The 15811-nt window shown below is 46.2% G+C and overlaps 1 protein-coding gene across 2 annotated transcripts in view; it reads left to right on the top strand.

Moving 5' to 3' along the window:
• Positions 1–15811, top strand: part of CNGB3 (cyclic nucleotide gated channel subunit beta 3) — a 1205394-nt gene that overhangs the window by 861568 nt on the left and 328015 nt on the right. For both annotated transcript variants that reach the window (XM_069621307.1, XM_069621308.1), the window contains exon 12: positions 14250–14391. In XM_069621307.1, the coding sequence (XP_069477408.1) occupies positions 14250–14391 (142 nt within the window). The remainder of the gene's footprint in view (positions 1–14249; positions 14392–15811) is intronic.

The following is a 15811-nucleotide window of genomic DNA, read 5'->3' as shown; positions in this document are numbered from 1 at the left end:
CTCACTGGGTCACCAGCCATTTGTCCCATTCCTTGGAACAGGCCAGAGTACTTATCCAGTAGGTCATGTATGTCTTCCATGTACACGGAGTACGCAAAGCTTACAATGCACAGGGCCTCCACCGCGGCGCAGCTCAGCAGCGTGTTCGTGCTAACCAGAGTCACTAGAATCTCGCCCTGATTTATGATCCTGCATGTTCTACTTTGGCCACAAATGCGCCATCCAGGGAAATCAGCTCTGATCCTCCGAATGTGAAGATGCGAGCCCTGGGGGTTACCAGTTTTGGTGGGGTGTCCATCGCATCATAGTGTCCACGGGCCATCACGTTGACAGACGCACCCATGTCCACCAGCACCGGGACCAGGGATTTGTTTACTGCAACAATTGACCTCGGTTGCCGTCTGCTTTTCGACTTGAGGACCTGCACACATGATACAAAGAAGATGTTCTCCTCATCTTCCTCCTCTTCCTCTTCTGCTTGGGCTCCTTCCTCACATTGGTCTATTTGGGCCACATTAGGTGTCTCTGGGCACCATTACTGGCAGAGACGCCTTGCACACCCGTGCATAGGGTCAGCAAGGCCCCACCGCCCACATGTTCTTCCCGCCATTGGTCACTCGGCAGGGTGGGGAAGGTCATAGCCACACCTCTGCCACCACGCCCCACCGCACATACCTCCTCCGTTTTCAGTGGGCGTGTTCCTGCTTCTATCTTGGACGCACGTGCCTCCGAGACTTCATGGCACCGCCCCAGTTCCAGGATACGAGCAAGAGTGGTCCCTGGTTCCCTCAGAACCTGTCGCTGTAGTTTCCCCGATGAACAAGCCTGAATTAGGAGAGTCCTGATCATGTCATCTGGGTCACCCCATTCACACGCCAGAGACAGTCGTTTCAGACGACCATAAAAAGTGTCCAGAGTCTCGTCTTCCTTCTGGCGAGCCAATAACATTACAAGCCACTCATAGTCTGCGTTGGCTAATGGGATGAAATGGTTTTGGAGAGCTGTCTTGGCGGCACCATACAAGGCATCAGTAGTTTGAAGTGACTCAAATATTTCCTGCACCGCAGGCCCTGCGGCATACAGTAGCATCGCCAGCTTACTGTCGTCGTTGGTCTTCAAGGTGACCCTGAAATACATGTCAAGGCGGTCAACCCACCATTTCCATCTGGGCCCCAGACTGGATGGAGGTCCTGAGACATCAAACTCTGGGATTGGCTGGAGCGCCGCAGGGGCACACATTTGTGCCATGATTGGGGCACAGGCTGAACAACTGGTTGTACCACAGGTGGGGGCTGAACTTGAGGTAACTGCTGGTTTGAAGGCTGCCAAGAGTCTTGATCACCAGGTGCACTCATGGGTTAAAGCGCACAGGCACCTCCGCAGAACAGGATGGGAGCCGCAACTCACCCAGCCAGCACAGGCATCAGAGGCCGTGGAGTACACCATTCCAGTCACACAAACACAGTCCAATGTCCAGACCTGATGATGATGATGAAGATCTGTAGCAGATGCAGCAGGCCACGGGGTCCACCAGTCCAAAATTGTGCTTTAAATGTAGCAGCAGGTCATGCTGATGATGATGGTGATGAAGATGAAAATCCTCAGCTGCAGCACAATGTAGAGGATCCACAATCCAGCACAGAGGGTCCAAAAATTGAGCCAGAGAGGTCTAGGGATCAAGCGGGCTTTAGCATCCTTACCCCCAGCACCTCGCCTTCACTCAACGTAACTCGCCCAAAAATCTTAACAAATTCAAAATCTCGGCATGTGTGGGCAGATATAGCTGCCCGCTATCATTATGTCCAAAAATTGGGCCTGAATGTCGATTGCGGGCCCCACCGGAGCGCCGTGAACATCCCCTGCCTAGGTTTCAAAATGGCCGCCTGCCACGTGGTATTCACCTGGCCCGCGGCATGGAACGAACAAGCCTCCTCATCCGCTCCGTTCAACAATTGTTCCAGGTATCACAGCTGGGCCCAGGCAACATACTCGTCGCCACTGTTGGGGGTCTCTCAGTGACCCTAATTGCGATTCCCATAAGCCCCCAACCCCCACAGACTCAGCCGGAGACATCTGCGGTGTTTGGGCTCCCCGGTCGTACTAACGCGGCCGGGAACGCCCCCTTTATCTATAGTGCAGGTGGGGGAGTGCAACGTCACTCCGCCGCTTGCCCTTCCCTTAAAGGGGCAGCACCACACTGGCTGACTATACCTGAGGGAATAATGTGCCGGTCTTGCCCATGTAGTAACTGTATGTACTGCATTTGAGAGGAAAGCTCATACTTTTGGCGAATGTGCAGCAATTGTGTCTATGCAATGACTGTTACGGATGCCAGAGAAGGAATCTAGCACTGCTGCTGCCCTTCCTGCATCTGTTTGGTGTGTGATCGTCGCTCGCAGTGAAGCTGCCCATGATGTAACTTTCCAGTGTGTTATTGAAGCTTTCAGTCCTGCTCTTGTGTAGTACGTGTTCTCTGTGTGGGGCTCTCTTGCTCTGATGCTGCCCATATCCCACCTTTCCTGTATGTCCGGGAAGTCTGAACATCTACGGCGTGGTCCCTTTCTGTCTGTGTTGGACTCGTTTAGTGGGTTAACAAAGCATCAGCCTGACCCACATTCACTGAACAAAGCTCATAACTTTAAAAAAAAAACTGAGTCGTACCAAGAGGGCCTTTTTTAGGCACCGTTTGTGCAAAATGTAACATTTTAAAGTACACTGGTCCAGTGAAATTGGTCAAACCTCCTGGTCGCAAAGCCCTTATTTGGGAAATTCAGTGGAAGCCAAGCGTCCTCCATATCTTCCCTCCACCTCCTGGTGGGCCACTCGGGAACAAGAGCCACTGCCCCTCTGGCACTGATGGCGGTGCAGTAGCAGTTATCAGCCTGACAGAAGAACTCACTACCACCGCCAGATGGTGCTTTGGGTATCATACATAGGAGCACTCCTGGTCAGAAGTACCTGCCAGGGTTTTTTTTTAACTCCCAGAGGCCACCTCTCTGGCCACCTTCCCTTCTGCTTGGTAGAGATGAATATTCATCAATATCTGATAAGGACTGGCCTTCTGGCTCAATTTCAGCATGCCTGGGTGAGTCCAGCTGCCTCATGTTTCCCTGTTCTTGAGAAGCGGTAGGTATGAAGTCAGCTGCACTCTGTACATATGAGGCGGTGAGTTGGCTTGAGGTCTCTGGTAGGGGGGTCATCATTCCGTAATCGGAGGGCGCTTTTCCATACCCCAGGGTGCCTCAAAGCCTGTTTATATTTAGCTATTTCACTTTACAACCTCTCACGTTTGTTTTTCTCAGTCCCTATCTCTTGGTGGTATACAGAGACCTGAGTTTTTAATTCTGACACCAGTGCTTGAGTATCATGGTCATGAAGTCGGGGGCACAGTCATGCAGGGGTCGCATGCACAGGAGACCTGGGTGGACACTGTCCTGGCGCCTTTGGCGCCAGGCTGATGAACAAAAGTAAACAAGAACATCCATTTAACACCAAAAGATTTTTATTATGGACATAGCACTTCAGATGCATTAATCTTGAACATTCCATCCATTAAGCAGGATGCATTAACCTTGAACATTCCATCCATTAAGCAGGATGCATTAACCTTGAACATTCCATCCATTAAGCAGGATGCATTAACCTTGAGCATTCCATCAATTAATCAGCCCCAAGTGTATTCGTGAGTGTGGCTGCTAATGGATTGCCTTTGCACATGCTCACTCTCTAGGATTGGCAGGGTGTGGCTGGTAAGCCGGCCCTAATGGGCGTGCCCACGATCTCTCTCAGCTATATAAGCTGCCCCGATCCTCAAGACCGACGCTTTGCGTTATTCTGCACTTGAAAGCAGCGTAACGCTCACCGTCGCCTGAGGTCAGAAATATCTTTGCAGATCCTGCTTCCTGGACATCCTGCTTCCTGCCAGCATACGTAACAACTGGGGGAAGCTGTTCTTACCTCTACACCTCTTCAGCGAACCAAGTATTCATCTTTACACTTTACGGAACGCCAAAGAAATCTTCATCTTGGCACTGCAGCACGACACGCTCCATCGTTGACAGCAGCGCCTGCAAGGAAAAACAGAAGACAAGGTTAGACATCGAAAAAACTGTCAGTTTAAGGTTGCGCTTCGCTCTACTTCGCACTTTTCCTTAAACCATCACTTACTGTCAAAAATTGCGGTAGCATCCATCTTCCATCCGACCGCGACTCACAGCTGCATTGTGGCCGCATTTCCATTTAAGGTAAGAAAACAGAAGAGAGACATTATTGCGGGCATAAATAGGAGCAACATATAAAGACATTAAACAGAACGAACAGCATCACAAGACCTCAAGAAAGAATTACCAATCATAAGGAGAAGCATAGTCACAGCTGGACTGGACTAATCCTTATCAGGGATCAGTGAAGGCGTTAGATCCCATCCGACGCGCCCCTGCCAGAAGTAGCAGGACGGAGAGCTTATCTTCCATAATTCGCAGGTGAGCTATATGGGCCAGCATATGCTCACAGAAACCATACTTTGGGGTGAAGGGTTCGCGAGGTACAACAATTACAGATTGGCACACTCACACAATCTTAGGCCTGAAGGGGGTGATTCAAATTCAGGGAGGGCTGCAACAGTGCCCCAACGCCTCCGCAGAGACCAGGTGAGCATAACAGAATGGAAAGCCTCTAATACTCTCTGCCTGGGCGTTATGGAAACTTCAGAAACAGATCAGTTAGCCCTCTTACTAGGCGAATTATAGGCTGAAGTACAAGCTTCAAGACAGGAAACCAATGCATTATGGAGGGATCTTATTGTAGCTCGAGAAAGACTGACGAATTGGCAAGACAAATGTTACAAGCACAAGCAGGACAGGTTCCACTGAAATCTTCATCTTGGCACCGCAGCATGACACGCTCCATCGGTGACAGCAGCACCTGTTAGGAAAAACAGAAGACAAGGCTAGATATCGAAAAAACAGTCAGTTTAAGGTTGCGCTTCGCCATACTTCACGCTTTTCCTTAAACCATCACTTACCTGCTGTCAAACATTGCGGTAGCATCCATCTTCCATCCGGCTGCGTCTCACAGCTGCATTGAGGCCGCAGAAGAGAGACATTATTGCGGGCGTAATAGGAGCAACATATAAAGACAGTAAACAGAACGAACAAGAGCTCAAGAAAGACTTTTCAATCATAAGGAGAAGCATAGTCGCAGCTGGACTGGACTAATCCTTATCAGGGATCAGTGAAGGAACTAGATCCCATTCGACGTGCCCCTGCCTGAAGTAGCAGGATGGAGAGCTTATCTTCCATAATTCACAGGTGAGCTTTATGGGCCGGCGTATGCTCACAGAAACCGTACTTTGGGGTGAAGGGTTCGAGAGGTATAACAATCACAGATTGCGCACTCACACACTCTTATCTCCATGTAGGAGCAGTATCACCACGTACCACCGCTCACAGCTTTTCTACTGAGGGAGAGGCCCGAAGGGGGTGATTCAAGTTCAGGGAGGGGTACAACCGTGCCCCAACACCTCCGCAGAGACCAGGTGAGCGTAACATTGATTGGCTTCTATCACTTTACTTTGTGACATTAATCAGTCCCTTAGTCTCTTGTTCTCTTCACAACGGGACTCATTTTCTTTCTGTGAGGCTTGTATCTTCTGCACATATTTAGATTGTTTCTTTTTCAGGAGACTAATCTCCTCCCCTTGTGCAATTTTGGCCCGTGTTGCCTGCTCTATGTCAACCTCTGCTTGCCTCACATGTTCCATTAAATGACCATATTCTAGCCTCAAGTCAGTCAGTTGCTGAGAACATAACTCACTTTTCTCCACGTCTACCCTTAACTGATGCACTTCCTGGAACAGGGCACTATTCTCTTGACTTAATTTGTTATTTTCTTCCCTCAACTGCTCTCTGCTGTTTCAAGGTGTTCAGATCTTGATGCATCTGATGGAATTCACCCTGAGAATTAACCTCCTTAAAACTTAATAATTAACTGGATGTTTTCAGCTTTCAGTTTTTTAACCTGGCTTGAAATGTGAAAATGTCCTCGAAGGAGACTCTATCGTGAACAACCTGCTCATTTAATTTGTGTTGACTTGCGCTCAGATTTTCAACACATTCTTTATACTCATATTGCTCTCCATTTTCTTGCTGCTGTGTTTTCAACTCCTTTCTTAGCTATTCAATAGGTTTTGGCTCTGTTGTGCTATCGCTTCTTATTGCACCTTGGTTTTGCACAGAGGCCACACTATCCGGTTGTCTTTCTTCCAAGAGCAGCATATGGAAATACATATATTCTGTGAGCTGAGCCATTTTAATTTGCTCATCTTTGCTGGTTTGTGTCATGTAAAGGTTTGTCAGGGCCTGATGTAACAGCCTATTATCCTGCCACATGTCAAGAGTTGCACAAGTAACCTCCTGCTTCATTCTGGCTTGCCATATTTCATGTTCTTATTCTACCCATTCACTTTTAATAAACAATTTGGATAGGAGGTGCTTCCTGGCCATATATATTTCTATAGTGCTCCTTCTGAACTGTGTTCTGCACCTTATATACTCTCTATGCATGGGCAAAAATCTCAACCCTGTTCCTACTTAGTTTCCACTCACAATTACAACTCAAAATAAACACTTTTATCTATACACCACCCTGGAACCCAGTGTACAAGTCTGAATGGCACCTTCACAATGCAACACAACTTTCCATCCACTGCAATGCAATTACACCCAAATGAATGGATCTACATGATCCGACCGCGGCTGATTTTACTGCGGCCGGAAAGTTCACATGAGAAAGGTGCGAACCACCAAACGTTTGCACCTCTCTTATGCAAACACACATACATACCCACACCCCCACCCACACCCACACCACCCCCCCACCCACACCCTCAACACACCCCCACCCACACCTCCAACATAAACAAACCCCTCTTACCTTTTTCTTCACGCTGAGTCCCTACGGCGCCAGTTCCCTTTCACTTCCGTGATCGGGAATTGGCGCCGCAGGGTCCTTTTCTTTTTTTTTATTTTATGGGGGCTGCAGGGGCACAACCCCCGCTCACTATACTGTAAAGTATAGTGAGTGGAGTGTTGCAGGGACACCCCCGCAGCCCCTGTTTTTTTTGGGGGGTTTTGTGGGTGTGCTGCGGGGTGTCCGCCGCAACATCCCGCTCACTATACCACACAGTATAGTGAGCGGGGTGTTTCGGGGGACACGCACTCAGCCCCTGCAGTCTTTTTTTTTTTTTTTACTTACTTGCAATGCTACCACCAAAGGTTCGAACTTTTGGTGTTCGAACCTTTGGTGGTAGCATTTGTAGAACTTTTTGTCATTGTAAACCTTTATAGTCGGTAAAAAAGTACAATCCCAAATGAATACTCTGCTGCTACTGCACTGTCACAAGAGAAGACTCTCAACCAAACCCTAGCCACGAGCCCCCAGCTATGTCACGATTATTAGGCAGTCACTCTCAGCTCATGGAGTTAATTTCCTCCCCAAGCAAGGTGGCGCGCACCCGAAGCGCTTATACAGATTCACCTTTAGTGAGTCCTCCAACTCGTCTCGCACCGCACCAACAAATACACTCTATGCCACTAATGAGCTAGGAACCAGGCCAGTGTATAGTAATGATATATATATTTATTTGAGTTTTAACAAAAAGGAATAGAAATCAAAAGATCAACAACCAATGCTGTGGCACTACACAAGATCACACATTCAAAGTTCTTGCACCAAAATGATTGACTTATATTTCTAATGAACTTACAAATACTACAACACACAGGTAAAATTTTGAATTTGGCAGGCACAACTTACATCATATTTAATTGCAAATTAACCCTAAACACCATTCACTATGTAATGGAAAAATCGTTTTGGCTTTTTTTTTTAGAAAGGCAATATTTGAGAAAGAAACACAATGGGACAATCATTTTGGCTTTATGTATAGAAAGGTAATGTTTGAGAAAGAAACTGAATGTGAAAATCATTTTGGCTTTAGTTTTAGAAGGGCAATGTTTGAGAAAGAAACTCAATGGTAAAATTGTTTTGGGCTTTTATTTGAAAAGCAAGGTTTGGTAAAAGGAACTCAAATGGGGAAACCATTTTTCAACACACATTTAAAGGACATGCAGCGATTTGTAATTCTGGTTTGGGGATGCAAGTGAATACATGGGCAATTTCGTTTTTACCTCCTCCCCATTCACTTGAAAGGTAGCGTTTTAGGATTACTTCTTTTGGGATTCAGGACCCCCATTCTGAACAGATGTCAGGGGTTTCAGAAAGGTAGAGTCACCCAAGTACTTTATTGTCTATACCGGCTCTAACACACTGGGCATGAACTTTGTTAGTTTGTTAGTTTCAAACTCTAACAACACTCACCCCATGATTTTTATATAGGAATAAATTGATTTAACTTCAATTCAATGCGCTAAGTATCTACACAGTTTCCCCCTCCCCACAATTTAATGGAAACGATTAAGGCAGGCTGTTCCCAATACAATTCAATTTAAATAAATGGGGTGATTTTCTATAGTGGAATTAATTTGAGTTGGATTTAATTTAATAAAATGTGCCAAGGGTCTTCCTAGTACCACCCCCTCTACCCGCTGCGAGAAAGAGATTAAGGCTGGCAGTTTCACCCCACACTTTTGATGACTTTGGGATATATCTACTTACATGGGAGGCCTTGATTATGGAGCATCTAGGGAAACAGCAGGGCTCCTCTGAGGACAGCGCAGGTCTGGTCAAGGGATTCAGTCAAGGATTTTCTCTAACACCCAGACTTCCTCTGGCTCCTCGAATGGGTGTCCTTGCTAGCTTCTAGATTTCCCTTTCACTGTCTCCATTGCAAGGATTATGTCCTCTCTGCTAGTTGTTCCTCGCAAGAGTCCGGCTGTAGACTACCTCCAGGAATGAAGTGGAAAAAGCCCTGTTCTGATGGAAAATTGACCTCTTTTAGGGCTGATGACGCTCCTACGTTATCATAATTCCCATGGTAAGGATTGGCTAGCACCTTCCCTTCACCTCCCACCAAGACACCCACTGGCTGCTGATAGGCCCAGAAGTTGGGAGGTATGAGTTATGGAAGCTGAGGAAGGAGAAAGATTTGTCATCCAAAAGGACAAGTGGGGTTTACCTTTTTGTGTTCTGAAAATATAACAACATTGCAGCTATGCTAATTTTTCAGATAACAACATGAATCTATATATTTTTGGATTATACATTTTATGGCGAGTCGGACATTACTAGTTGTATGTCGGCAAGACCTTCCTCGGTGGAGCTATCGTTTTCTGCGTTTTGTGGCTGTGCCGTAATAGGTACAGCTCTAACACTACATACTTCCAGCATTAATTTCACAGTCTATCACTCTATCAATTTCTCCAGGTTCTCAGATGTATGAAAATGTCAGAATCATAATTTTGATCCTAACTTAAATTACATCCATCACACAAATTTCATTTTATATGGTCCCGGCAGGATTTTTATATCCTTTAGTATGAAGACGGGCTGGGCTCACTGGGATGCACAATTTTCTTTTTATTAGGGAAAAAGGAGTCCAATGTTAATCAATGGCATTGGATGATAGGTGCTCCTAGTTTCACTGCAGATCAAAACCAAGCATTTTCATTTTCTCCAAACCACATGACTGGGACATCTGGCTTTTCAGCCCATGTGATTCTGCCCTCCCCTCCTGAGCTTCAAAGGTCTTTGCTCTGAGCTAATGCACAATTTATGGAGAGGTTTGACCTTAAGGGTCATTTCTGTTGGTCATGTTATCTGTAAATCCCAGCAGTCCCGTTCTCTCTGGTAACATTTCTTATATTTTTAACTGAAGCTTCGGGCCTGGTTCCTTGATAAACCCAGCCCAAAGGTCTGGGGGGGGTCACAGTTTCAGATAAAACCAGTTCAGTTACATGGAGAAAATCAATAGCAGCCAGTTACATGCCTAATTCGACAAGAATAACCTTTTATATTGGCACAATATGTTTACCATATTGCATTTTGGATTACACTTAGGCCTGTTGTTCATAAAGACAATCTTTCTTTTCTACTATATGAGAACAGAGGTGGATTCCTTCTTGGTTCCCTGCACACAGATAGGCCACAGTTAACACAGAGAACCAGAGTTCTTTTATGCAAAAACGAAATAGGCCTTTCTCTTTACATGATGTCATAGTCTCTTTATTCCTGAAAAAGCAGTCTGTCATTCGACTTTATTTCTTAAATGGAAGGCATCATTCCTCCTTTTTAGCTTCCAAATGCCAAGTGTTTAAAATGTATATTTTCTTTCCATGTGCATGTTGCAGTTTTGAATCTGACAAAGTGGGCATTTTCCCTTTTTACATGAAGTCAGCATCTGCAATGCCACATGTCTTTTATATAATCCATTGGGCAATGTTACTAATAGTACATTTCTGAGATGCACTCTTCTTCAGCTGAGTGCCTGTGTATTCTAACAAAATGGAGGGAGGCCCATTCCCGCTCATTCACTAAGCCTCATGTTGGAAAATATGTTCTTTGGACTGGCCTGCATATTCCAATGGGTGTTGCACAAGCCGCTTTCCTCTCCTCGTATGGCGTGGTATGGCCACTCTATCTTGGACATTCTGGGGCTGTATTTTACCCCACATGGGAATGCACCCTTAATTATACTGTATTGAAATTGACTCCAGTAAGGGTGAAGGAGTCCCATCAATATTTCCCGTGGTTCTCTAACTTCTTTTGCATACACGTTAGTTCACCAGGCAGGGTGCATATAATGCCAATTTTATAGTTGCACAGCTTGTGCCCTGTGATGCTTTCACTTTCCAGGCTGAGTTTGGGTCAGAGTTAACAATGAGGTTTTTCTTTTATAAAAATAAACATTATCCTATATGTGAGCGGTTGCAGGAAATTCTCTTTTTCTTTCTATCTCCCTCTCTCTCCATTCCTCTCCCTCTGTCACTCTCTCTCTTGTTTTCTCTCTCCCTCTCACTTGCTCGTTTTCCCTCTCCCTCTCTTCTCTTTCTGGGGTTTAAGTGACATGAACTACTGTTGTTGGATTGGCTATGCTTAATAAGCATAGAGAGACGAAGGGTGCAGACCTCCGATCTATTGAAAGACTCAGAATCATCATGTTTTAAAACCTTGACAATGGATCCAGGTGTTATTAGTGTATTAGCCTAATCTCCTTGCGTGTTTCCTCATTTTAAGCACCAGAGTCTTATGGTCTTGATGGTCGGTAAGTGACCATCTCAATATCTCTATTAGGCTGTGCTTCAGATTAGAGGCACAGATTCCCGGAGACAGATAACTATCCCCTAGTCATTGAGGCTTCCTTGTTGAGGTATTCTGGACACACCCTCCACTCACAAGACCCTGATTGTCTTCCTCTAGGTTGCGACTTTTTCTCTGTCCTCGGACATGGTAGTTTTGAAGGGACGAGAAGTGCCACTTCCTCTATTCTCAAAGGGAGGAGTGTGAGCTCATTTTAAGGCCTCTTCACCCTCTTCCATACATGGATAAGCTATCCAGGGCTGCCCGAAAGTCACAGGTAATTTCAAACTACGACTACAGATCTCATTTTAGATCACAGCTGATTTATTTGTGCATCCTGAAAAGTGCTATTCCACTTCCCGATCTCTAGTGGCCCCTCTTCACATCCCGATCTCCAGTGGCCCCTTTTCACTTCCCGATCTCTAGTGGCCCCTCTTCACATCCCGATCTCCAGTGGCCCCTTTTCACTTCCCGATCTCTAGTGGCCCCTCCTTGCTTCCAGATCTCTAGAGGCCCCTCTTCACTCCCCGATCTCTACTGGCCCCTCTTCACTTCCTGATCTCTAGTGGCCCCTCTTCACTTCCCGATCTCTAGTGGCCCCTCTTCACTTCCTGATCTCTAATGGCCCCTCTTCATTTCCCGATCTCTACTGGCCCCTCTTCACTTCCCGATCTCTAGTGGCCCCTCTTCACTTCCCGATCTCTAGTGGCCCCTCTTCACTTCCCGATCTCTACTGGCCCCTCTTCATTTCCCGATCTCTACTGGCCCCTCTTCACTTCCTGATCTCTAGTGGCCCCTCTTCACTTCCCGATCTCTAATGGCCCCTCTTCACTTCCTGATCTCTAGTGGCCCCTCTTCACTTCCCGATCTCTAGTGGCCCCTCTTCACTTCCCGATCTCTAGTGGCCCCTCTTCACTTCCCGATCTCTAGTGGCCCCTCTTCACATCCCGATCCCTAGTGGCCCCTCTTCACTTCCCGATCTCTACTGGCCCCTCTTCACTTCCCGATCTCTAGTGGCCCCTCTTCACATCCCGATCTCTAGTGGCCCCTCTTCACTTCCCGATCTCTACTGGCCCCTCTTCACTTCCCGATCTCTAGTGGCCCCTCTTCACATCCCGATGTCTAGTGGCCCCTCTTCACTTCCCGATCTCTAGTGGCCCCTCTTCACATCCCGATCTCTAGTGGCCCCTCTTCACTTCCTGATCTCTACTGGCCCCTCTTCACTTCCCGATCTCTAGTGGCCCCTCTTCACATCCCAATCTCTACTGGCCCCTCTTATGTGCTCCCTTCAGTGATACGGTTCTCTGCATGGAGGAATCACACCACTTTATCATAGAGTTCCAACTGTGCTCTAGGGCTCGCATAGAACCCAGGAGATTCATTGGACACCCTGGTTGCTTAATAAGGGTATAACAACTTCTTTGGTGACCTACCTGGTATGGGCCATAGTCCCTAGCAGTAGTTGGTTTACTGCATTACATGCCATGGTTTCCCGAGCTACAGTGTTGAGTAAGTAACCTCAACGGGCTGCTCCTTCTCTTAATTTGAATAATTTCACTTTAAAGGAATTACCTTTAGTGGTTCGTCAATAGGGAGCCCCCTTTCCTGGCTCTTACTACAATCATGAAATGAAGCACAAAAGGAAAAATGAGAAGCGTATCAACTCAGCCTTATAGATGAGAGAGACTTTAAACAGTAACCCCTCAAAAGACATCTGCACCAAATCAAGGCGGTCTGAGTGCAAGGACTGTGACAAGGAAGAGGTTCAGGGTGGGAAATCCCAGATGACTAACCTGTAATCTTCATTACACCTAGTCCTGCTCTCCCTCGTCATTCCTTTATACCCTCTCACCCTCCCAGTTCCTCAGCTTTAACTTCCCTTGAAGTTTATTGCTTGAGTAGAATGCATGAGTTAATAAGGGAGGCAGCCCTCCCTGAAGGCTGCAAATGAGGGCGCTAGTTGCCTGTGGTGTGGGTGAGGACACACGTCAGAGAGTAAGGATAGATGTGGAAGTGAAGGATTATGTGTAATGAAGTTTTCTGATAAGTAATCCAGGAATTGCACATTAAAGCCGTCACCAATGTAACTCATATGTTCCTGAAGCATACACAAGTCTTCATAGCAATGCAAAGAAAAGACGCACATTTCAACTAGGGAGATTGCTCAATCACTCATAATTCACTGGGGCGGAGATAAGAGGGTGGCAGTTTCCAGAAATCAAAGGGGCGAGCCACTGTTTCTCACTTAGCAATGCAGTAGTTTCTGCGGCCCTGCATGCTCATTATTTTGGGGAGTACAGCTAGAAGGGTGAGGACATGTGGGGGGACACAGTTTACCGGTGGTGTTTAGTTATTTAACAACGCATTGTCTACCAATGGCAATGCTTACCCTTCTGGCCATTCCCACCCACTGCCTCCCACTACATGTACCCACACTCCCAATAATGCATCCTCCTGGGGCCTCTTTGAGCTGTGTCTGTCAAGCCATAACATCCAACGTTGACCTGCCACTGTTATCTCTCAGCAGTCTGCTGAGAAATAATGCCTGAATTGCTGCTGTAAATGTGCTACTGGTGTAGTAAAAATGGCTTAGCCTAGTGTACCTTCAACCTTATGACTTACATCTATTCCTTGATCTGTTAGAAACAAGAATTGACAAAATCAATAGTCTTGGCTTGTGTAGAAGTATCAGATATGCATTTGCCAAGCACTGCTATGATATGCCCAGGTAATCACACCAGTTGCCAGTTGCTGCCATCTTATAGCAAGGAAGTACGATAATGACAGTACTTAGCAAATGGCTGTCCCTTTCCCAGATAAAAGCCAACAAACATTGTTGACTTTGCCAGTGCTTTTTTTTATAAATTACCACAGCATTTGTATTTGTATTATTTCACTTGTGTTACTCGATGAATGCACAGTGTGTGCCATTACTGTACTTAGACTGTTTAGAAGTGAGGGATTCATGATAAACAGCTTTTCTGTACCCGCAGGTATCTGAGATGCTACTACTTTGCCGTGCGGACATTAATCACCATTGGAGGCCTGGCCGAACCGCAGAATGTATTTGAGATACTCTTCCAGCTTTTGAATTATTTCTTGGGCGTCTTTGTCTTCTCCAGTTTAATTGGACAGGTAAAGAGAGAACTAATGCATCGCCAGAATGATGGCGTATGCATCACATTTCACTTTGCTGCATTTACCTCGGCCATTACCAATAAGTGTGTGATGCATACAGTAAATGCTGTGCTATGCTAATTAGCATGTATGTACCCAAAATCTCTCACTGGGGCAGCCTAATAGTGCTATAGTATTAGCCCGGTGTGTACTGCATCTCTGTTTTATGGCTGGACAGGGGTAAAACTGGAGACCATGTACAGTATGTGCTATCAAGATATAAGCGACACTTGCAGACTGCTTAGGCCTGGCGATCTGCATATTCCATCAAAGTCAGGATGGTTTTATGGTTTTTGACCCTCGTTGCCTGGATTTTACTTACTTGTTTCAACCCACTACTCTGCATTGTGTACCATTCACATTCCATGGTCTGTTCGTGTTACATGGAGAACTGACTGACAGATTTCTGACTGTAGCACAGTATTGTTCTTATGCTGATTATGTCCAATTGCCCAAGCCTAAATGCACGAGTTACACCTAACATCGTAAGGAATGGAGGTCAATAGCGTTCACTGAAACGTCATTATGATTCAGACGTCAAAATGGCAGAATTTGCCATTTTCACCCTGCAGGGGTTGTTAGGAAATCGCATGGAGGATTTAAAAGCATTACAAACCAATGATTTATTTATTTATGTATTAGTTAATTGGAATGTGCCTATACACAATGTGTTTCAAGGCGCAACAAGGCAAGCGGTGGGGCAGGGATGAAGATACAAAAAAACGGTCCTCCTAGGCCTTGTGACATTCAGATAAGAAAAAACAAGACTTAAAAAATAAACCTGCCACAGAAAGCATTATAAAAACATGATAAACTTTAAATATCAGGATCAACCTAACACACTAGCAATTGTAACATAGATCTGTCCCTGTCAGATAGAGTTAGGTACCCTAATCAGCCTGGAGTGGGAGGCCTGCCAGGGTTTACACCAGCAACAGTCCGACCGATCCCTTTCCCTTCCCCCTGTGACAGGTTGTGAGACCAATGGACCACTATCACCCATACCCTCACAGCACAATTCTGGCCGGTGTCTTTCTCGTTGTCTTGTAAGATCTACACCATCAGCAGCTGCAATGGGACAGCCAGTGAGTGCCCTGAGAGAGACCAAGCCGAGCGAACAAGAGACGGAACAAACCGTGCAGCAGCCTGAACAAACAAAGTCACTATGCAACGCACTCCTATTAAATCAGCACAATGAGTCCGAGCACAGACCACTCCATCAAAATCCACCCACCAAGAATCAGCAAACCGTACCAGCTCAACGCAAGCATGAGCCAGGGTGTGGAGTGTCCAGCGAGACTCACACATACAAAAACATTATGCTTAAATGCAGGGGGACTGCAGAGTGGCAGCCTCACCAAGCCTGCATCCTTGCGCA

The sequence above is a fragment of the Ambystoma mexicanum genome, chromosome 5q (genome assembly GCF_040938575.1).
Source record: "Ambystoma mexicanum isolate Mex_15411 chromosome 5q, UKY_AmexF1_1, whole genome shotgun sequence".
Taxonomy (NCBI): domain Eukaryota; kingdom Metazoa; phylum Chordata; class Amphibia; order Caudata; family Ambystomatidae; genus Ambystoma; species Ambystoma mexicanum.
Note: the sequence above shows the minus strand (reverse complement) of the source record. Positions and strands in the feature narration are given on the sequence as shown.